We start from the raw sequence: 21821 nt of genomic DNA on the forward strand, positions 1-21821 counted from the left end.
CTGAGCGTTTTCTCACAACTGAGTATCTTCCACCAATTCCTCCCCATTGCAACTAACCTTGTGTGAAGTTTACATGTAAAATCGCAAAGTCATTTAATGAAGCTGCCAAAGGGATCTCTTCAGATGGTGGTGTGGTTTAACAATGCTCCACCAAGGAAGACCTGTGAGCGTGGGCTGATTTTTGCCTACTAGCAACATGCATTTTACTTGGAAAGGCTCTGCAGGTGCTGGCGTAGGAGCAAACGATATTCTAGCACTGAGCGAGATGGGAACAGGAGTGGGATTTCCACGTGGTGTCCGAATGCTGTTGTCACACACTGAGCCCCAGATAACTGCTTAGGTGGAGCCTGCTCTATCTTGCCATAATTTTGCAATCATTTACCGTACAGATTACCATGAATAGTTGCAGGTTAAGGACACCGGGGGATCTCAGCTGTGCCCGGAGCACCCCTTGCACGGTGGGCTGCAGCAGCCTGCCTCGGTACCAGCTGCGTGCAGGGCTCTGGTGCGTCTGCCTCGGGAGGGATTACCGGGAACTTTTTGGTCCCACAGAACCATTTTGCAGCTTGGTGAACTGGCAATGGCCCCTGCGAGAGCACGAAGGAAGATGTATGCTCAGGCCTCTGAATTCAAAGCCAGGTGTTTTATTTACTTTCCAGTTACGTGCTGGGCAGTGAATCAAACCGCAGAGTCCAGGCGAGTTACTCTCCGGTCCTGAGCAGCGTTACTGTGAAGATTTCTTATACCCACAGAGCACTATTGCGTTCTGCTCCTCTTCCATGCCATTTATTTCCTCAAAGCAAGAAAACTGGTGGGCACCAGGCAGTGCCTCAAGGTTTCAAACCTCATGCTGTATTTGAAGCCAAACGCCAGGACAAGCAAGATGGGTAAGAGGAACAACAGATGGAGGTTGCCCCGTATGCTTCGCTGTTAAAGGAAGGGATAAAAACTTGCAGAACTCCCACTGATTTATATAAGAAGAAGCACTTCACCAGAGTTACTGATGATTTTTAAAAGTGCTTGTTCAGGTTGTGCTCTTTGCTAGTCAAAATGAAGACCCATACCTTAGTGCAGGTCGGTTTTGGCTGTTTTCCGTATGAACACAAGGCTGGTTTGGGATCAGGGTACTTAACAGCACTGAAGACCTTGCAGGGATTCTCTGCCACCCATCAGACAGGTGGAGGTGTGAGGGGAGAGCATCAGGCCGACGCTGTGAGGAGCTGCTGGGAGAGGATGTACAGCAGGGAAGGTAGTCTGAGGACAACAGGAAAAGGAATTGGAAAAGGGAATTTTGAGTAGATGACAGTAGATGAACTGGGCCAGAACTGCAGAAATCACAGGTTGTATGAGTCCTTACATTCCCGTTTTTATTTTTTAATTTTATTATATTTAGTTGAAGGTGCTGCTCTTCTCATGGTGCCTTGCCCTCAAGGAGAGGCTCCCTCCCACAAGAGCACTGACCCAGCTCAGCTCTGGTCGCATCTCTTTGTTGCTGTCTGAAGAGGATGCCTGGCGCTGCTTGACAAATAGTGTAACAAAAAAGCATCGATTAGTTAAATCCTTCCTGAAAACTTGTTCTTTTCTGAAACCCCCTGAAAGAGAAGGGCGTTGGCAGTACAATGTGAGGACAGTCCTTCGGGATGCTGAGCTGCATTGAGCAGGGGGTGTAGCAGCGCTGCTGGGGGCGTTGCGCTCATCGGAGTTTGCCTTTTGCTATGACTTCCTCCAGTTTAGTTTCATATATAAATATATATATAAATTTCTTGGAGGAAAGCATGAAGCATATCCTTGATCTCATGGGAACCCACTATTTAATGTTTCTCAGTTTTAGAAAATGGTAACAAAACATAATGTGATATGGCTTCAGACGCTGCAAAAACAAACTCCAGAAGAAGCCACAGGTTTCCCTCATAACAGTCTAGCTCTGCGAGTTCCATCATAAAAAGGAGTTGTTATATATTTGGTTGCTCACTTTAAAACATTAACCTTTAAAATAAGAAACAGACCCTGGTTAGTTGCTACTTGAGGTTAAGTACAGCAGCCCCGCTGAGTTAATACTGCTTATATTTGACGCGTGTACATTTTGCTACTGCTGTTCTGTATCCTTTCTTAATATGGTCATTTTTTCATCCTGCACGATCCAAATACGAGGTACCAGCAGCCCATGTCCAAAATCTGCTCAAACTTTTTTTCTTTTAAATGCCTTGCAGTATAAATGTTAAAGCAGCCTCAATGTATTTACAGCTCAGTTGATGTTTTCCTGATCTTGTATTTGTTTTTCCCAATGCTCCGGGTTTGTAAAAATTCGGTTTTTGTTGGTGGGGAGATGGGTTCGTATCTCGCCTGGCAAATAGTGATGTGCGGCTCGTTGGTGGCTCTCATGAACAGCTGCTGCTTGTGTTTGGTTGGGGATCTTGGAGGCTTGGTTTTGGGGGTTGTTGCTTTTGTGTTGTTGTTTGTTTTGATGCAGTGGTTGTGCTTTTTTGTCAAGTTAGGGGCTTTTGAAGTGCTTTCTTGCTGCAGTGCGTTGCTGCTGAGTTTGTTCTCACCTCAAGGCACTGAGGGAACACGTTGGTTAATGTTTCGCTTTCTATGTTAAGCTCAGTTTAGTCACCTCCCGAATTTAAAATTACAGATTGTGAGTGTCCAAAGTCTCGTTTCAGTACGCCGCCAAGCTGAACCCGAGCTGCCCCTTATCTCGGAGGCTCGGTAGGAAGCCTGACCCCTTTCTAGCAGCAGAGGCTGGCTGCGGCGCTGCGCCCATTCGTCACTGTCAGACCGCACCTGTGGAAGGCATCACGACGGCGGCATCCCAAATCTTCCCCGTCCCAAGGGGTCCCCCATGGACCCCTACCCTTGGAGCCCCTGGTCACATCGTAATTTATCTCGCTCATCAAGCGCTTGTCCTCAAAGCTGAAAGCGAGGCAGCTGGTGGCACCGAGAAGCACTTGGTTACATGAAAATCATTAAAGCTGGTTGCTGCAGAGGAGTATTTTCTAGGAAGTTGCAAGTAATTTGAACCAGACAGGTAATTAACGATCTTAGGAAAGCAGGGGTCTCTAATGTGTTGAAATGTGTGTTTGTAAGACAAAACCCAGTCTTCTGAGGACTCCATCCCGGCTGTGTTCACCCTCAGCGGACTGATGTGGACGCATCTGCACCTCTTGGTGCTTCTTGTCTGGAGCCGTTGCCAGTGGGCAGAAATCCTGCAGCGGTCCTTGCAGATACCATGATTGATTATTTTTTGTTTTTATGTATTTATTTTCCCTTGGCTTCTGCTCGTGTCGCTGGGCATGAGTGCCATGCGCAGTGAAACAGCGGGCGGTGGGTGCAGCCAGCCCAGCGAGCGTGGGCTCCCACTGAGCATCGCAGATGCTTGAAGTGACTTGGAAAAGGAAAAATGCAAACTACGCTTTCCCTCATTTCCAGTACTGTAGCCTGGCCAAATCTAGAATTACATGTCAGTGCTGCAGCTTTCCTGCAGAACAAAGCATGGAAAATGCAGATGATTTCAAACTTATGTAGGTTCTGAAGACGTTTTCAGCTTTGTTTGCTTCTTAAGGTTGTGTTTGAAAACCGGTGCTTTGTGGTGGGAATGAGGTGAAGGTTGCTTGCCATTCCGGGTAATCTCTGGCAGCATAAAGGGAGAGTGGTAACAGTGCTGGATTTTAAACCATCCTGAAATTTAATTCAGAGTTTGGATCAGAAAACAAAAGCTGCTTTGTCTTTGTGTATGTATTTATTTATTTATTTTAAGTTTATGGAAATCTGCTTGATGAAACCAAGCCACTTGAGGGGCTGAAATGCAGTGTTTGCCCATGCCAGGTGTGTTATGGCACATGGGGACACACCATAGCCATGAAACAACTGTTCCCAAATCTTTAAAAATGCTGCAGAGGAATCGGGAGTGGACTGACAAGCTTAATTAGTGCCACGGCCAGACCTTGGGTAGGGAGGAATTAAAAAAATGAAGGCATTTTTCCTGAGGGAAGGAGATGACGGTGGAAGAGAGGTGTGGGGAGGGAGCCCTGTCCACAGGATCTGCCCTCTGCCACCAGGAGCCGGTGTCTTTTACAGATGTGGGGTTTGAGGGAACTTGAAAACTGCAGGGAAAGCGAATGTTTTTCACACAGGTGGGCGGTGTGCAGCAAGAACCTGAGTACTCCGGACAATGATACACTTAAAATAGGTGGTGATGACACCAAGGGGGGCAACCTGGGAGGGATCCTTCAGGCAATTTGTGATAGTGCAGCGGGCTGGGATGGTACTGGCTGCAGGTGGGGTGTGACAGGGCTGGGTGATGGCCGTCGGGGCCTGCTCTGTGTCAGGTGGGGCCTGGTGGAGCAGCTCAGCCGGCGGCCATCTGCTCGGCAGGCCCCGCTGCACGGCCGGGCTGGGAAGAATGAAGTACAGACGCTAACAAGTGGCTTCTCTTCACGTTCAGCCTATTTTCGTCCTGAGCAGAGGGCTGTGGCCATGGTTAGCACCTGTGTGGCTCGTGCTCCTTGTCCGCGTTGAGTTGTTGGTGTCTGGGGTTGGTCTGTGAGGACGCTGAGCCAGCAGGCTCCTGTCCACCCCTCTGCACGCACTGAGCTTTTCAGTGAGTAGAAGACGCAACATTTTGAAGAATCGTAGAATATCCCGAGTTGGAAGGGATCCATAAGGATCATCGAATCCGACTCCGGGCACCACACAGGTCTACCCGAAATTTTAGACCATGTGACTAAGCGCACAGTCCAAACACTTCTTAAAGAACGTGTTTAGATTACAAATCAAGCTAAAATAGATTGAAAGCTTAGCACAAGTAAATTCCTGCTCATGTTGTGACTATGTAACTGTGCATGACGGTCTCTGTTGTCGTTTTGGACTTTGGGAAGCACAGCTGTGCTCGAAAGGCGCGGAGGAAGGGGTCAGCTCCGTGCTGAGGCCAGGAGGGCCCATTCTGGTAGCTGACAGACTGCTTCCTTCTCAATCCTTTTGATGTCTGCAGACTAAATGCTGCGTGGAGAGAAAAATTCAATTCATTTGAAACATTTTGCATCGAAATGACATGCTTTAATGTATTTTCTTCTGATGTTTAAATTATCTTTTCATCTCATGAAGGGGGAAGGAAAAAAAAAACATGTTTGTAGTTAAAGTACCCAAGCAGAACTTTAAACAAAGGTCTGGAAGAAGAGGAAGTCTCTATGTACAGGCAGCTTTTAAGAGCAGATTTTTTTCCCCCCCCCGTCCTCCTTGGCTCTCTGAGACTTGTAAACTGAGGAGATTTATTGCTGCCCTTCCAAATGCTGCTTTAGAATTAAGAGTTCAAATTTCTGAAATTCCTGGAGCCCTCAGGAGGGAGAGGGATAAGGGAAAGTGATGATGGGAAGCGCAGCAGAGCAAACTGAAGGGTTTTCCGGGCTGCCTCTGCCAGCTGTGGCTGCGGGTGTCCTTCCTAGGAGGAAATCAGCCAAACCTGCGTCAGGAAAACTCTTAGGAGTTGCTAATCGATGATTACGCTGTGTTTGGAGGAAATTGAGACTTCTTTAGTATCTGCAGTTATTACTAATAATTTTGTGATCTGATTCTGTCGTGGTATCTTGCTGAAAACACAAGCCTTAGCAATTTCACCAGTATCACATCAAGGGAAGGACACAAAGCAATGGGTGTTTTTTCTGTTTTGTAGTGTATAATCTTAAATATCCTCACTTTATTAGTAAAATAACATGTTTTGAAACCACAACCTGTTACGTTTTTTGCCTTCAAACATGAGAACAGATGCTTCGTGCAGATCCAGGAGCAGGTACAGGTGAACTTGATTCCCCTTAGGTAGACCTGGCATTAGAGACTTCCAGGTGAAGTGGTCCATCTCTGACACAGATTTCCTCATGTGCACCTTTTGAAACTGCGTTAATGTGACTTTTGGGATAAAATGTCTCTAATGCATCCTTTCTGATTTTTTTTGCAGAGGATATTCAACTCCTTTGTGTACACAGAGAAAATATCGAATGGAGAAAGTGAAGTTCAACAGGTAAGTCAGACCCCCCTGCCACCTACTGCTGCCCTATGGCACAGACAAAAGCTCTGTTTTGCTGCACAAACACAGTCAGCTTAGCACTTATAGTTCTGTCTGAATTTATTGTGGCCACTTTTCTAACATGCAACACCAAGGAAAATAAGTGGAATAGAATCTAAATGGAAATGTATTGTATGAGCTGACTGTGTATTTGACAATTTTCTTTTGTCTTGGAAAGCCTTTCCATCTGCTTTCTGTGGGTCCTTCCCTTCGGAAACAAAAAACAAATGCAGAGGTGGGGTCCTTGTGTAGTATCTCACGTTAATTGACTGGTTTTCATGTTGGAAGTGTCTCTTTTAAAACTGTTTTCATTTGAGGTGAAAACACTAATATTGTTTGTAAATGTGGAAATGGTATCAATTGCTGTGTGTAAATATGGGACAGCTGCAGCCTCCTGTAACAGTTGTTTTAGGATTTTTTGTTGTTTTATGTGTTTTCTTTCCCCATATGAGATCACATTTGAAGATGTGGGGAAAATAAACTTTCAATTTAACAGTGAGGTGATGTATCTTTTAACATGTAGGCTGTTTGCATTTTAATGCATGTATACCTTTGGAAAATTAGTGGTGGATAAATTTCAAGACAGATCAAAGAGATCCAATTTTCATCTTTAAGAAATGAAGGTACCGGTTCTGTACTCTCCCACTTGCACCTTCATTCAGAACATGATGAATTTTGGTAGCAGTGGCAGGCGCTGCTTGGGGGCTGGAACAAAGAACCGTCTTTTCCTTCCAGTTGAAGCACAGACTCATTTGTACAACCTTCAGCGAGTAACCTGACCTTCTTAGACCCCTATCAAACCAGTTTTAATGTTCAGCGAAAACAAAAGTGCCTCAGAGTGGAGCTTTCCCTGGGGAAAGGGGAACTGCTCTCTAGCTGTGCAGGTAGTCAGATGTGCATGTGAGCTCTGTTGGATGTTTCCTAGAGCTTACCGTATGTGCACGCGTGCATTAAAAAGAGTCATGTAATAGCAGCAAATTTATGTTTACTGTAAAATAATAAAATTGCCAGATACTTCTTTTTTTCTCCAAGGAAGAAGTCAAAGCAGAGTTGGATCAAACGAGATTTTGAATCTATGTGCGATATATTTAAGCTGTGGGTGATTTTGAAGTAGAGAGTGGGGCTCAGCTCCTCTGCTCTTTCCAAACAAACACAGTGGCTTTTGATAGGATTATGATCAATGTGGGAGCTTAATCTGCAGAAAATGGGGGAGTGCAGGAAAAGTTCCAGAAATACTGGGTTTTGTTAGACAAAAACCGAGTCTTTGGTGTAGGAATCCTATACCAGCACTAAACTGTAGTGTGTAGTAATGCTGACAGACAACTGTGATAATATACGGCCGTGTGAGTAATGATAAGGGGTTTAAATTAGGCTGTTAGAATGACATCATGCAGATTTTAGGATTAATTTCTTGTCTGTTAGCTAAAAACTGGTAAGGTTTGCTTAAAAAAAAAAGTTGTTTGCGCTTAACCTTTGGTACTGCTTGTCTCTGTTTCAGATTTTTGTTTGGTGAGATACAGATGTGTGTGAGAAACGATGGAAGAAACTAGAGCAAAGAATTAATTCTAGTAAATTACCCCAATGCTGGCATTAACAATTGCTTGACCCTGTGGATAATAGTGTCTCAACCCCTCTGATGGAAGTTAAGCATTATGGGGGTTTCTCCTATCTGCAGTCAGCTAAGGAACATTGATCCAAGTTTTTCTGGAGGTGTGGTCTTGTTGTGGGACCCTGCCCTACGTGTGCAGTTTGGCTGCAGAAGTGGAACTAAACAAAAAAATGACAAAAGCTGCGTTCACCTAAAGCTGAGGGGAGGGTGCACAGAGATTTTGGATGCCCGAATTGGGATCCTGTGCAAGAAACCCGCTGCTGGCAGGGCACTGCACCCTCACTTCTGCTGCCAGCTGCTTTCCCTAGGGGCCGAGGTCGGACGCACGGACAGGAGAGAGGCGCTGGGGCACGCGCAGGTGCGCTCGCTGCAGAAGAGGAGCTGTGGCGTGGCCTCACAAGTGTCAGCCTGAAACCAGCCCGACATCTCCACCGAAGGCTTCGCTGGCTTTGACTCAGCGATCGGGTTTTCACAAGTGTTTCTGGGTGGTCTGCACACCACAAAAGGGCCATGTGGGCTAGATTATACGTATCAGATGGCTCTTGAAAGCCAAAAGTGTTTTCGGGAAACCAAGAAACCGAATTAAAACTACTTTGAAGTTTTGACTATAGATTCTGCCCTTAGAAAAAGGCACTGCTTGTCTCTCGGTCACAGATGGACGTATTCACTCCAAGTAGATACAAATAACTGTCTAAACGCTGTAGGTAGTGTGATGAATTCTGAGCTGTCAGAGGAGAAAAACGAGGCCCCGGTGAAGCGTAATTACTGCGGTTAAAAGCTCACCAGTGAAGTGGATAGCAGAATAATTGAGCACTTCTGTTCCATTAATAACTGGGTCTTCCAGCCCTAATGAATCACGAGCGATGTAACCGAGTTTTATGAGTAAGAGTAGAGCATCGAATGGGATCATCTTGAGCAAATGCAAACAAATGTAAGCAGATTTCAATCCCCTGTCACTTTTTTCCTGCTTTTGTCATTCATTAACATTTTCTTAGCAACTGATACCCGAAGGCAATTAATTACGGTTATGTCAGCTGGGATTTTTGTCTGGCAGGCCACTGGATTGTTGTGTGGGTTGTTTTTTTATATTCCAAACTGTAAATAATGACTTCCAGTTCGTTGGGAAAGTGGAAAAACTACAGCTGTTGGCCTTCAGGCCGAACAATTTAATACACTTGGCTTTCTTTGTGCCACACAGGGAGACGTTTACCTTTTGACGTTAATCTGCTTACACTTTTAAGGTCGAGAGTTGTAGGATTGCTATCCAAAGTATCCTTTTTCACTTTGAACAGGTTATCAAAAATTGGATGACAGTTGCCAAAAATAACTTGAGTACCTTTCCTGACAGTTATTTCCGTATCAGAGAACTCGTACACTAAGAAAATTGTAGTGGTGTGAACTCGTGATGTAAAAAGGTGGAAAATGGTTATTTTCAGTCTAGGTTAGCCCTTTTTAGGGAAGGCAGCATGTGTTCAGCATCGTGCCAAACGTCTGGGTTCTGCAGTACAGAGAGCGTGACACTGGAAACCAGAGAGGAAGGTGGACGGCGGAGCAGCCCCAAGCAGGTGTGTGTTGAGCAGCCTCGTGCAGAAAGTCATGTTGCTTGAGCTCTAGCCAGAGAACTGAGAGCGCAGCAGCCACGATACCGGCACAAATCCCAGGGGCTGTTCCAGGGAGCTGCTTTACCAGATGGGTCCCCTCTTCCCCGCTGTCTGAACCTTTCTGTCTTGCAAATTATTCCGGTCTCAAACTGGGTTACTCGGTTCCCTTTTGATTGTATTTGTGAGGTAGGCTAAAATACCTCTAGGTTTAAAACCAGCCTAGGAGATGATGCATGGTAAAACAGATTTATTTAATGTTAATCTTCCTCCTAAAGGTGGCCATGTCTCCCCGTCCTGTCTGTCCTGATGGCACAACCAAAGTCAGACAGCAGCGCGCCCATCCGGAGCCCTTAGCCCTGCCCTGCCTCCTGCAGCGGTGGGACCGCGGTCGGGGCCACGCAGCTCCGCAGGGACGTCCCTGCAGAGAGAAGTGTGTGGTCACGTCTTGTGGTTCCGCAGAGCCTGCCCGTGCGCCCCTGGTGACTGCTTTAATCGAGACGGCCAGTTGTAAGGACACGCGTGTCCCTTGAAAATCACCCTGCTGGAATATTCCTGGGCATAGTCACTGAAGTTTGAGGTCTGGGAAGGATGGGGACAGAGGGAAGGATTTTAATTTGCAATAAGTAAATGCACTAGCAGTGAGATATGTCTTCTGCCGCTGGGTTTTACCTGATTTAATAGCTCCTACTCCCTATGTAACTTCTATGTGTGGAGCTAGAAAAGTCATTTCCTTTCCTGCTAGCTCATCCAGAGCGTAATTATCAGCTATAAAAATACCCATAATTACCTAGAGAATCAATTTTGTGTAAAGCTGCTAGGAGCTGCTCAGGAATTGAAGGAAGTTGGTTAGGAGGCTCAGGAACAGAATTTTAAGGCAAAACACTTATATTTGCACGTATACATGTTTGTTTCTAATAGAACCAGGTTACCTAAAGGATTTTTTGATGAATAGCGTATCTTAAATAAGTAAACCTCTGAAAAACCTCTGAAAGCTGAAATCATCAGTGGCTTGTGGTTGAATCGATGGGATTATGTCTGCCTCAAAAACGCCTTCTGGAGAAAAACAAAACGTTCTTGTTAGAATGGCAGAATATATGTTTAATTCAGAAATGATGCTCGTTTTTCAGAGTTAAAAAAGCTCAATCAAGTGGTTGAAAAAAATCAGACATCAAGTGAAACACGTTACCTAATGTAAAGCAAAACTTCTATTTTGTTGTTTACTGTGTTACAAGGCACACCTAACTGTATTTCTTGTTAATCTGCTGGAGAACGTTTTATCCAAGTTCGTGGATCCCCTGTTCACGGAGTTCTGTCTGCGTTGGTCCTATGCTCCTGATGGACAGTGTTATTTCAGATATTGATCTTGCTGTCATGGGCGAGTTCTGGGAGGTGCATGTTTTTCACGCTTGAGCTGCAATCATTAGAAATTGGGCACAAGTGGGATACGGCTGCTGGGGCGCTCTCAATGGTAGGACACCTTTCTGAGTTGCTCTTAGGTACGTAGCGCCGCGTGAGCGAAGTGCACGCGGTCCTGTGGTTGTGAAGGGGTCTCAGGGATGTCTGAGGTGGTAACTCACACGGTGCTCTCTGGTGACTGTTATGGAAGGAGCTCCTACAGAGAAGGTCAGCTTTCCTTCTGAAAATACAGCAAGGGATGGACGTGGAGCTGTCCAGACCCAGTCAGACACAGAATTTGGGAGAACTCCCTAAAGATTAAATAGCCATTTTGCAAACTATCTTAGCTTTTTGTCCCATGGAAAGCATTAGACAAATACAAATCCCAGATGATGATATTCTGGGTTTCTTTCGCTGGATTGTTATGCTGTTTGTAGATAATGTTTGGTGTTTTATTTTTCTACCAGCAGTTGAAATGCTGTACTTCTGGACTTGGCTTCTGGGAGTTTCATCATCGCTGCTGCTCTCCCATTTGTTTCAGTGCTTCTGGGCTGCTCTCATCTTCTGGATTTATGGAGGACTTCCACACAACTGGTGCAAAACTGGTTTTTGGAACTATTTTGAGAAAAGAAGGAACGGATTTTGTAAACAATTAATTGTTGGTGAGACTGCTGGGGACTCCTCCTGTGGTCCTTCCTCTGTAGGGTGGGAGAAACATTGCAGCACTGCCTGTTAATGACCTGAGTGGCAATTAAAGGACAGCCTCTGCAGCCTCCCGATGTTTTAGCACGACTTGTCTCGTGTCACTCAGGGCATGGCCCTTGTTGGCAGACATGGCTCGAATTTCCAAGGGAAACGAGCACAGTGAAAAATCAAGATTTTACTGTTAAGCATGACATCTCCCTGGCTGGGAGCCACGATGTGGTCACAAGATGTTGAATTTTACATCCGTTAATCATGAGGCTTGTGATTAAAGGCGGTCCGTACGGCGTTTAACATTTTTCCAGAATAATTTAGGGAATTGTGGTCCTTTCTCTAGCTTTTGCTGTGGACCACATTTGAAGTCCCTTTCCTTTGGTATATCTTGGGAAACCTTGCTAAAATTACGGGAGGATGGAGTGCCTCAAATGAGTGCCATTCCCTTTGAAGAAATGTGTGTTGGAAAGTAGTTTCCTGCCTCCTGATGCAATGATCTAGAATATATTTTCATTATCATCCAGAGAAGGAAGAATGATTTGAAGTTAATGCAAAGGTGTACGAATAACCTGGCGGTGGTTCTGCGTCCTTTCTGGAGACAGCAAGACCCTCTTCGGAGTCTGTACAGAAGCAGCGGCTTCTTCAGGAGCCCAGCAGGCTGGGAATAAGTATGGGAAAAACCTCTTAGAACAGGGCTCTGCGGATCCATAGTACCGTGATGTGATGCAGCTGGGGGGGTGCGTGATGGCCGTCTTTTGTTCCAGATTCTGCTGGTTCATAAATGGGGTTTAAAAACAAAACCACTGCCTGAACTCGTTAGTGTGTAAGCAGCGCTTCCCGAGGAGCCCGGCGGCACTAAATCCCCCCTGTAAGTCCGTTAGGGCATCCATGCCTGTCAGCCTCATTGATACATATTTTATATACAGTCTCAATAACATGAAAAATACCTTGGCTTTTGAGATGCAGCCAGAACTAAAACCTAACCTCGGAGCTCTGCTTTCCCTCAGTGCCCCCTGAAAAAGGAAGACTTCAGAGCAGCGGGGCTTTGAGGGGAGCGAGGCTTTAACAAAGCTCCAGGGAGCGATGCAAATGAGCAAAATGTCTCTGGGAAAATTAGGGAAGCTCCCTGATGTTGTGATGAAAGGTTGTCAGTGGAGATGGTGACAATTGAAGTGCATTACCCATGGGTGCTGCTGTAATAGGAACAGGTGTTACCGTCCAACCTGTCTGCAAACTGAAAGGCGCTGGCTGCACGCCAGCTGCCAAAAAGGGGGAAAAAATAGAGCTAATGGCTGCATTGTTTGGCGCGGGCACTCGTTTCTTGGTAGCCAGTTTCTTAAAATTAGGGAGAAAATGTAAAAATCTGGCTTGGAAAAAAAAAAGAAAAAAAAAAAACAAAGAAAAACATGCAGTGAATGCTGAGCAAGGTGGGTTTTTTTCTTTGTTTTTAAAATGAAGTGAAGAGCACTTTGAGAATTCACCTGGGGATAATAGCATTTTATGTCAATCTCAAGGTATCCGAGTTTATTTTAGCCTGCATTAAAACGGGTGGATTTGAGCCCTTCTGCAGGAGCAGGAAATGTCTGTCCCAGCCGGTCCGCGCCCATGGGTAGCTCTGGCATGTGAGCCTCCATCCCCTTTTATGTGCTTGGTTAAGGACACAGTTTTCCATTTTTGCCTTCTAAAATATTTAAAATAACCCTGTTAGGATGTTTTCGTGTTTCAGAGCTCTGTTCCTCTGTCATTTGTCCTTTCTTTCCTTCTGTACCTTTGAGTTTTGGCCACAGACGTGGCACAGCTTCAGCGCGCACATCCTTCAGTGCGCAGCTCTGGGCAGCTTGAAAGAGGCAGGGTGTGGGCTGGAAAATTAGCGAGTGATCTCTGGATGAAAGTTTTTTTTTTTCTTTTTTTTTTATTTTCTTTTTTTTTTTTAATTTAGAAAAATAACAAACTGATTTAAGGCTGCAGCTTTTCTTCTGACAGGCGCTAACAGCCAAGTGCATCCCTTTGCAAGCTGAATAATGTTCCCGAGCTAATGAAGTGTGTGTGCATGCATGGGCACGCAGCGCCGAGATGAGGAGCTGGGAAATGTGTGTTAGTTTTTGCTGCTGGTTTAATCACCCAGAACTGGAATGACTGTGCACTGTCCTGGATGTTAGGATGTTTTGTGCTCCAGTGAAGCCCAGCTATGGAAGAAAAATCAAGTTAGCTTTGTTAGGCTTCATGCGGATTACACATCTCGATTTGATGACTTCGAACCATTTTAAAACAAATTTTTCAGCTGATTGGTGTGTTGTCCTCAGAGTCTTAACGTGATTTGTGCATGGTGATGAATTTTCAATGAAAAAAACGCTTTTGGATCATCTCGCCGTTAATGGCGTGTTTTGAGCCTGCCGGTTTTCATCTGTTCTGGTTGTTGGGAGCATATCCTCATATTATCAGGGGGTGGTGTTTTTTGGGGTGCTTAGATGGGCCAAACTCTGCCCTTCCTGCATGCCTGTGCCAGGGGCAGGCTGGTTGGTTGGACAGCATGGGGGGACTTTGGTTCCCTTGCTGATGAAACACATGTGACTGAAGCGTTGGAGCCTGTTTAATAAAGGTAACGTAATGACTTTGTGCCACTTAGTGGTCCTTAGGTGGGAGATGCAGTTTAGGCACGAAGCATTTCCTTTTTATCAGCTTCTGAGGTGCGGGCTCTTCTGACAACAGATTGCTCAGATCCTCAGACTCTGCCCGGCAGGGTGAATTCAAAGGGTGTGGGGAGCTTTCATCGCGCAACCTGCAAGGCGAAAGCTCGTCAATAGCTGAATCTTGCCCTGTGCAGCAGGCGTTTATCAGCGAGAGGCAGCGATTGCAGGTGGGCCTCCTTGTGCTCTGATGTTCCATGTTAGTTTTGCTACCGCTAACGAAGGACACGCGGTTCCTTTTTCAGCAAACTTAAGCTCTTTCCCCATTTAAAGCTTTCAAATAGGGAACCAAGAAAGAAGTGTATAGATCCAAGTATCTGGACTACGTAGTGCTTAAGCCCAAGTATTTCATTTGCCCAAACTGAGAGGGGGAGCTTGGTCACCAAGAAATGTAAATGCTACAGTGTATGAAATCTGCCTTGTGTATTTTGCGGCACTGCTGAAGACAGCGCTTCCCAAGGTCGTGTTAAGACATACGGTTGGACAAAGAGAAAGTTTGCCTGAAAATAGAGAAGAGAAGGAACCACCCAGCAGCTTATTATCTGACAGCTGGGAGCGATTTAACAGCGTTGGATGCCTCGCGTGGAGGAGGCCGTTGGTAGTCCTCTGGTGCCTTGGCAATAAATCATTGCAGGAAGGTAATTAGGTGTAATGCTGCAGGTCATCCGGGCAAGGTTCTGCCAAACCCGTGCTCCTCAGAGACCTGCTGCTGAACTGCTGCGTGTGATGGGAACGGTGGAGGCCAAGTCATGGACCTTACCACTGTGGGCCTCGTTATTCGCATAACAAAGTAAATTGTGGTGAAGTGTCCTGTTAGTAACAGGTAGGGGAGACGTTTGTCAGCCAGGGGGTCTGGCACAACCCGCCGCGGGTCTGGGCGCACAAATGCCGCGGCACCGCTCGATCAGCCCGGCGGAGTTGGGGCGTGCAGGAGGAGCACAGCAGGACACGTGGGAGTTGTGAACTCACGAACGAACCCCAGCCCTGAAAGTTTGCAGAAATGCAGAATGAAATATTTCCGAGTATTCAGCACCGCAGCTGCTCAGAGAGTATTCTCTTTCATTTCGGGTGCACGTGGGGGGTGACTGTGTAGGTGTGAGAAGCATGCCGAATGTGCCAGCCCAAGTTTTCTGTATGCCCAATCTATTTTATTTATTCCTAACCTTGAATGAAGGATGGAGCAAAACCCCTAATAAACATTCCTCGTACGGCCCGATGCTCCCTGGTGGCTGCGTTTGCTGTCACGTCCGCTCAAATAACAGCCACAAATTTTCCCTTCCAATTTTCCTCTGCAAGTCATTAGGCAAGCTGGCCGTGAAGTGCCTCGCATGATGCACGAGCAAGCGCCTGCCCGCAGCAGGGCAGCTGCAGGGGTCCTGCCCCGTGCCCCTGCAGCACCCCTCGCCTCTCAGCCTCGGTTCGGAGTCGCTGGGCACGGGGAGAGCAGGGCTGTGACCGTAGCTCCGGTGGCACAGCCGCCAGCCCCACGCTGCATGTTTGCACAAGTACCATTGCTAGATGGAAAATGTATTTATTATTTCGACATTTTAAAATAAATGTTTAAAAGACAAATCTAAGAAAGAGGCTAATGTACGCAAATTAGCTATTTCTAAAGTTAGAATTAGTTTGTAATAGTCACTCGTCTCTGAAGGTCCGAGAATTGTTGGGGCAGGACTTCAGGCTGATTGGCTTTACTTTCCGAAAGGAGAGAAATGTGATTGCCAGCTGTTACGGGTGGTAGTGCAACCTCCAAACCTTGTCCTGGTTTGTGAGAGGCTGCCTCCGTGACAGGGAACCCTGACGACAAAAAGCTTGTGGAATAATTCTGTCTGTGAGACGTTGCCTTCTTTTTCCTATTGTATTGTAATAGTAATTACAGATTTTTCATTTTATTGTTATTTGAAGTTAAACTGTAGTTAAGTAGCTGTAGCCTATGGCAAGCCGCGGTGAGCTGCTGGATCTGTAGGAGCCTCACTTGGGAGATGCTCGGCTCGGTCCCTGGGGCACCCCAGGAAGGCAGCAGGAGAGGCAAAGACAGAAGCAAAAAGTGGGAGGGTTCGTTTTGCCCAAACCAAGGTGAAGAGAAGTACGTGAAAGGAATTGTGAAATATTTCTGCACCGATCAACCTGCCTGAGGAGACTGCTGATCAAGAGAAAATTTGCGTGACAGTATTTGGAGTTGTCTGGGTCGTGAGCTTGCTCTCCTAAATACGTTCAGTGCTCTGACGGATGTGCTGTTGTCTGTTTGCTCCTGAAGCTGTACGATATTTATCTACGTTTTCACAGGGGGTAACATTAGGGGTATTATTTGTGGTATTACTTAGGAGTCCATTTGTGGATGTTAGACCACAAGTCAAGCTATTTTGGTCTGCATCGTATCTTCGTCAGACCTTGCAAGAGCACCATGTTGGAGCTTCAGTGCTGAGCGCAGTAGTGCAGGTAGAGCCCTATCAGGGTCCCAGTTCGGTGAAAGGAAAGTTAGATATAATGGAAACTTCACTCCTCATGCACGCAGAACTCAGTGTTCAAGTACTAGATGGTAAAATTACTTTATCTTATTATATATACTGCCTTCTTTGGCCAATGTTATTAATTACTTGACTTCACAGTACCTTGAGCCACCAAAACAGGGAGTACAGCGAGCAAGGCAGACAACTGTTAGCTTTAACATATGTGGTTTTTACTTTCTGTTCAGTTTTCTTAGTAAGGAACATGGTATTGCAAAGAAACTGACTGAATTTTCATCTTTCTTTTTATTATTTTTTTCAGTTGGCAAAAAAAATCCGTGAGAAGTTTAACCGTTACTTGGATGTCGTGAATCGAAACAAGCAAGTAGTAGAAGCGTCGTATACCGCTCATCTCACGTCGCCCTTGACTGCAATCCAGGACTGCTGCACTATTCCACCATCTATGATGGAGTAAGTACCGATTTCTGAAATTACTTAGGTTGCCATTTAATATGTGAAGAAAAAAGATGAAAATCTGTCTTTTGCAAAATAGCACATATTTTCTGTTACTCTTGTTAACTGGGAGAAAATAGGGAAAGCAGTACTCCAGAGGTGCTCCGTATCCTGTCTCCTCCTCTGCTCTTGTGTTTCTAGTATACACATGTTTAATGAGGAGCTCTAAACAAGGACTGGGCTCTGCTATGATAGATCGTAAAATAAAACACACTCACACAAAAGTTTATTTCATGCAATTAAGGGTTGAACAAACTTTTCTACGAAATGAGCCTGTCCGTATCCAAGATACCTGTTCTGCTCTGAGACACTACTTAGGCTGAATAACTCTTCTGAAGCTGGTCATGGGACTTTCTTTTTTTTCCCCTTTGAAGTGCGGTAACCAAAATCACGAGCTGGTCAGTACATCACATGCTAGAAGTATTGCGGTACAGCTTAATCCAGTTGACTTGCTGCTGCTCGATACACAGATTTACGGAAACTGAGAACATTGCTTGAAAACTGAGTTTGTTCATTTTCAGTTTGTTTTTTAAAGAGCTTTGAATAGCCCAAATCCAGGCAGCAGGCAGTTGGTTGTCTTTAATCAACTTGTATTATGTTGCGTGTTTACAGAAACATCTTTGCGTTTCCTAGTTGCAGGAAGGTGTGATGGAGTGCCTGATTTTTCCAGTAACAGTGTAATTGTTTCTTTTAAACAATCAACATTTTAAACACTTCACTTCCATATGTGCTAGGAAAGAACAAGAGTAACTTTCTCACCATTTATTATACACAGTAAACTTTGAATACAGAGTATATTTTCATTGTTTATATCTCATTTCTGATTTAAAAACATTTGAGGGAGGAAGGTAATTTGGGTAATAAATGTTAAAACTATTTTCTGTAATCTAACTTTTTAAGACAGCTCTTAATGACAGCATTAACCTTTATTTATGTAAGGTTTTAAAATATTCACTGCGTTAAAACGTGCGTCATGAATCCGTGTATGAAGAGAGAGGCTGCTTTTTTGGGTTTTATTTGTTTTGCTTGGCATGAAAGGAAGAAACCTGGACAGGGTTAAGCCTCAGGTGGCTCTGAAGAAAGCAGTACCCTGCTGTTTGGTTGTGGCTATGGGGTAAATCTCATGGTCTCAGCGCAGTTCCTGCTGGACAGAGGGGCTGCATAAAATGCTGGTGTACCTGGTGCTAAATGGCCAGACTTTGGGCAGTGTTAGTAGGAAGGTCAAGAATTATTTGAGGATGAAAACTTTTCAGGTGCCTAGTATCTCCATGCAGGAGCCGACCATCAGCAGTAACACCTTCCAGTGAGGGGTGAAGAGGAGGAATGAGGAAACTTACAACCTCCCCTGTCACGATGGCGTAATTTTTAATAAAAAATGAGAGCTCTGCTCTTAGTCTGGAAGCTTCCATGAATTTCTTTTCACTTTGTCCTCCAAAATGACTCAGGTTGGAAGGCCTTCAGAAATGTCCTTCCCGATGGTGGACCTGCGTAAGGAGCCTTCACAGAAAGCAGCTTAAAAAATGAACTGGAGGTGACAGCTGGCAAAGCAGAGACGTGAATTTTCTATTTGCAGAGCTCCTCATCTGGGCTGTATAATGTGATTTCCATTATTTAGTTACTTGGCTTGATCAGAGTAAATCTGTTTAAGTGGTTACCAGATCAGTCTGTCAGCCTGCAGGATCTTCCGGACTGTGCTTCGGCAAGAGCCAGGCAGGTAGTTCTGATGGAAGAACTGCAGCGTAGCAGACCACTGGAAGTATATCCACTGCCATCTTTAGGAAGTTGTCTGCAAGTCGTACAGAGAGAGAATGTAAAACCACGTTTATCTGGTGAAACTGAGCTTCCAAGTTGTTAGCATCACGCTTTGTGAATTGGCCGATTGCCAGCTCGTCAGTTGTGGTCTCCCTCCCTTCTGCCTCCCCTGGCTGTTGCTCTTCCTTTCGTTTTTCTTTGTTTTGTGGTTAGCCTGTTCTGGTTAAAATTGTCTGGAACGAAAGGTGATGTTGATATTCAGGTGGCATTATTAGGTCTGGTGTTTGACCCAAGGATGCTAAGGGGAAGGTGGAAACGTTCCCGGGGGCAAGAGGCGGTGGTTCCTGATAAGCCCGGAGGTCGCCTGACACCGTTCCCCTGCCCTGACTCTCCAGACAAGAGATTAATTTATAATACAATGAGAGAAGCTTCTTTTTAAGCAGAAGCTTTCCATCAAAATAAATAGATTATTTCCTGGCCAGAGTCAGCATTGTCCTCTTGGACATCTCCAAACTTCATTAAAAGGGGGAAATCAGTGAGCAGAGTGAGTGTCTTTGCAGGGAGACATCTGAAATCAGCAACAGTTTTTCTTTTTTTTCTTTATTTCTTGTCAAAAGAGCTATATACTGACATTTTTAACAGAAAATACTGAAAGTTAGGAAACCTAAATTAATGGTTAGAGTTTTGAGAACAGGGACACATGTAAGTAGTTGAACATGGAGTTAGGAGTAGTTCTTAAACTTCAGACCCAAGGATTTCCCACCGGGACGCTGTGATGGTATTTTGAGAGGTACTGATTGACCTCAGTTCTTCTGCCTTTGACGTTTGGGCTGACGTGGTCCAGCTACGAGGAGGTCAGTACTTTGAGAAGTGAAGTTAGGTACAGTTTTGCTGGTGACAGCTTATCCTTGAAGTCCAAAAGAAGTGCATTAGTGTTAGGCGTGAGCACTGTTCCAGCAACAATAAACGTAATAACCTTTCTGTTTGGTTTCAAGCCTTTAGTAGGTGGTGCCATAGAAGAGAGAGCATTGAAAAAGAGCCTGATTTGTCTGTGCTGTTTAGGAGATGGTTTTAGATTGTGACTTGAAAATTTGTGCATCCTTCGGGCTATTGTTTTTCTTCTAGGAGAGCTGTGAAATATTTTGTTACCTCTGCTGAACCCTGTGTATTCCTTTTGTTGGTTAGAGCGGTGTTTGTCAAGCAGCCTTCTTCACTTGGGTAAAAGTTTGGTGCAAGCACAGTGGCAGAAGCACGTTACCTGCAGGCTGTGTTTCTTAGGTAGATCTAAGGGCCTGTGCCGGGATCTTTGAGGCTTTCTGTCCCGTGTTCAGCCTCTAAATACACGCTGACACTCCTCACTTTGAGGGCAACTCATGTTGGCAGGTGATTCCTGCGTTATTCCTTTACACTGCTGCGTAACTTACAGAAATTGCTTTGGGAATGCAAGGAGTTTGGGTTGGTGTTGGAAAAATTGGGTGGAAGGTATTTATAATATCTGTCAGTTTGACTTCCTTGCTGTCCTGTGTACCTGTCAAAGTGAGAGAGAGGCTCCTCTTCCACTTAACTCATTCAGGCACCAACATACAAGATGCCCCTCCGTGAAGGGAGCTGATCTCAGTAAAAACTCTCGTATCATGTTTCTTTCTCTCTGGTCAGAAAAAGAAGAACCTGAGCATTTTGACTGAAGTGAAAAAACTCCTGAAATGTCCTTCACGTTATTTGGTTGCATGCCCCTACCCATTAAAAGAAGGCGGCATAATTGGGAATCGTTCCGTTGGAAGGCAGTACCCAAAGCTATTAGAGCAGTATAATTTAAAGTGGTTTTCTCCACATTTTTCCTCCAAGTATCTTCATTTGTTTTAAAGTTTTATTGCTGTCTGATTTTGTTACCCTGCTAAAGCCTGTATCAGTTGGTGATGGTGAAATATGTAGAGAGAGGTTTATTGTTTTACTCGTGAGTTTTTTGTAATGGCTTGGCATCTTTATTTAGTTTGTACTTGTTATTATTAACAAAATTGTCCATGTGTGGCCTTGCGTTTGCTTGTATTCATCCTGAAAATCTGAGCATTGGCTTAGCAGACAGTTTGTGTTGCTGGAGATAAGCTGTGAGAATACCACACCCAGCGCCTATAAATAAATGATACCAAATAGGACCAGCAAAACACGAACTGGAACAGAAAATGAACTTGGCCTTTAGGTCGCTTGTTTAGCGGCGTAGTAAGATACGACCAGGAGAACAATATTTGTTTTATTGCCATTGTGTGGTGTTGGCTCCTGCAACGAAGAGCCCCAGTGAATGCGCTTCATGCAGCTGTGGTTCCAGGTAGAGCAGCAGAGCAGAGGCTGTGTTTTTTTCTTCAGTTTTTGCTGTTTGGTGCTTCACGTACAGCTGTTGGTGTTTTCAGTTCTACTCAGGGTTTGGGAATGGAAAAAAGAAGATGGCAACGGCAGGAGGGACGACAGCTGAGAAGAGCAACCGGAGAGAGGCGCTTGGAGCGCAGCAGCAGTCGGTGCAAATCTCCCCTCCCTGCCCTGCTGCCGGGGAGGACGGAGCCTGGAGCCCAGATCCCCTTCCCAGGGCCACATGCCACGCGGAGGGGCACCTGCAGCGGTTGCAGCGAGGCAGCACTCCTGCCAGGCAGGGTTGGGATGGGTAAAGTGCTCCGGGCTCTTAGCGAAGTGCGTAGGTAAACTGATGGGAGATAAGGAAAATGGATGTCAGGTGACAGGCGTCTTCTAACCCTTGAAGAAATCCCTGCTGGAAACACAGGGCTTCGTGTTCCCTCACTTACTGGGCTGCTGAAGAAGCCATGAAAACAGATTTCAGGCAGTCTGCAGACATCCCCTTTCAGGTTCGAATTGGGAGGTCATTTACACGACAGTGTTGTAATTAAAGCATCTTCCTGCTGAAGAGGATAATGCCTCCGTGTCTCTGTTCATCAGGGATGCCTCTGTCCCGAGAAAGCCCTCGATGGGCTGGGAAGTCTGGGAACTGGGATGGCCTGGTGTGTATGGGGGGAGATGGGGCTGCAGCATGTGTATGGGGGGAGATGTGCAGCTGCC

At 45.4% G+C, this 21821-nt stretch overlaps 1 protein-coding gene across 1 annotated transcript in view; it reads left to right on the plus strand.

Moving 5' to 3' along the window:
* Positions 1 to 21821, plus strand: part of CACHD1 (cache domain containing 1) — a 103108-nt gene that overhangs the window by 30187 nt on the left and 51100 nt on the right. Inside the window, exons 2-3 of the mRNA XM_040565754.1 lie at positions 5951 to 6013; positions 16816 to 16964. Of these exons, the coding sequence (XP_040421688.1) occupies positions 5951 to 6013; positions 16816 to 16964 (212 nt within the window). The remainder of the gene's footprint in view (positions 1 to 5950; positions 6014 to 16815; positions 16965 to 21821) is intronic.

This window comes from Cygnus olor, chromosome 8, assembly GCF_009769625.2.
Source record: "Cygnus olor isolate bCygOlo1 chromosome 8, bCygOlo1.pri.v2, whole genome shotgun sequence".
NCBI classification, from domain to species: Eukaryota; Metazoa; Chordata; class Aves; order Anseriformes; family Anatidae; genus Cygnus; species Cygnus olor.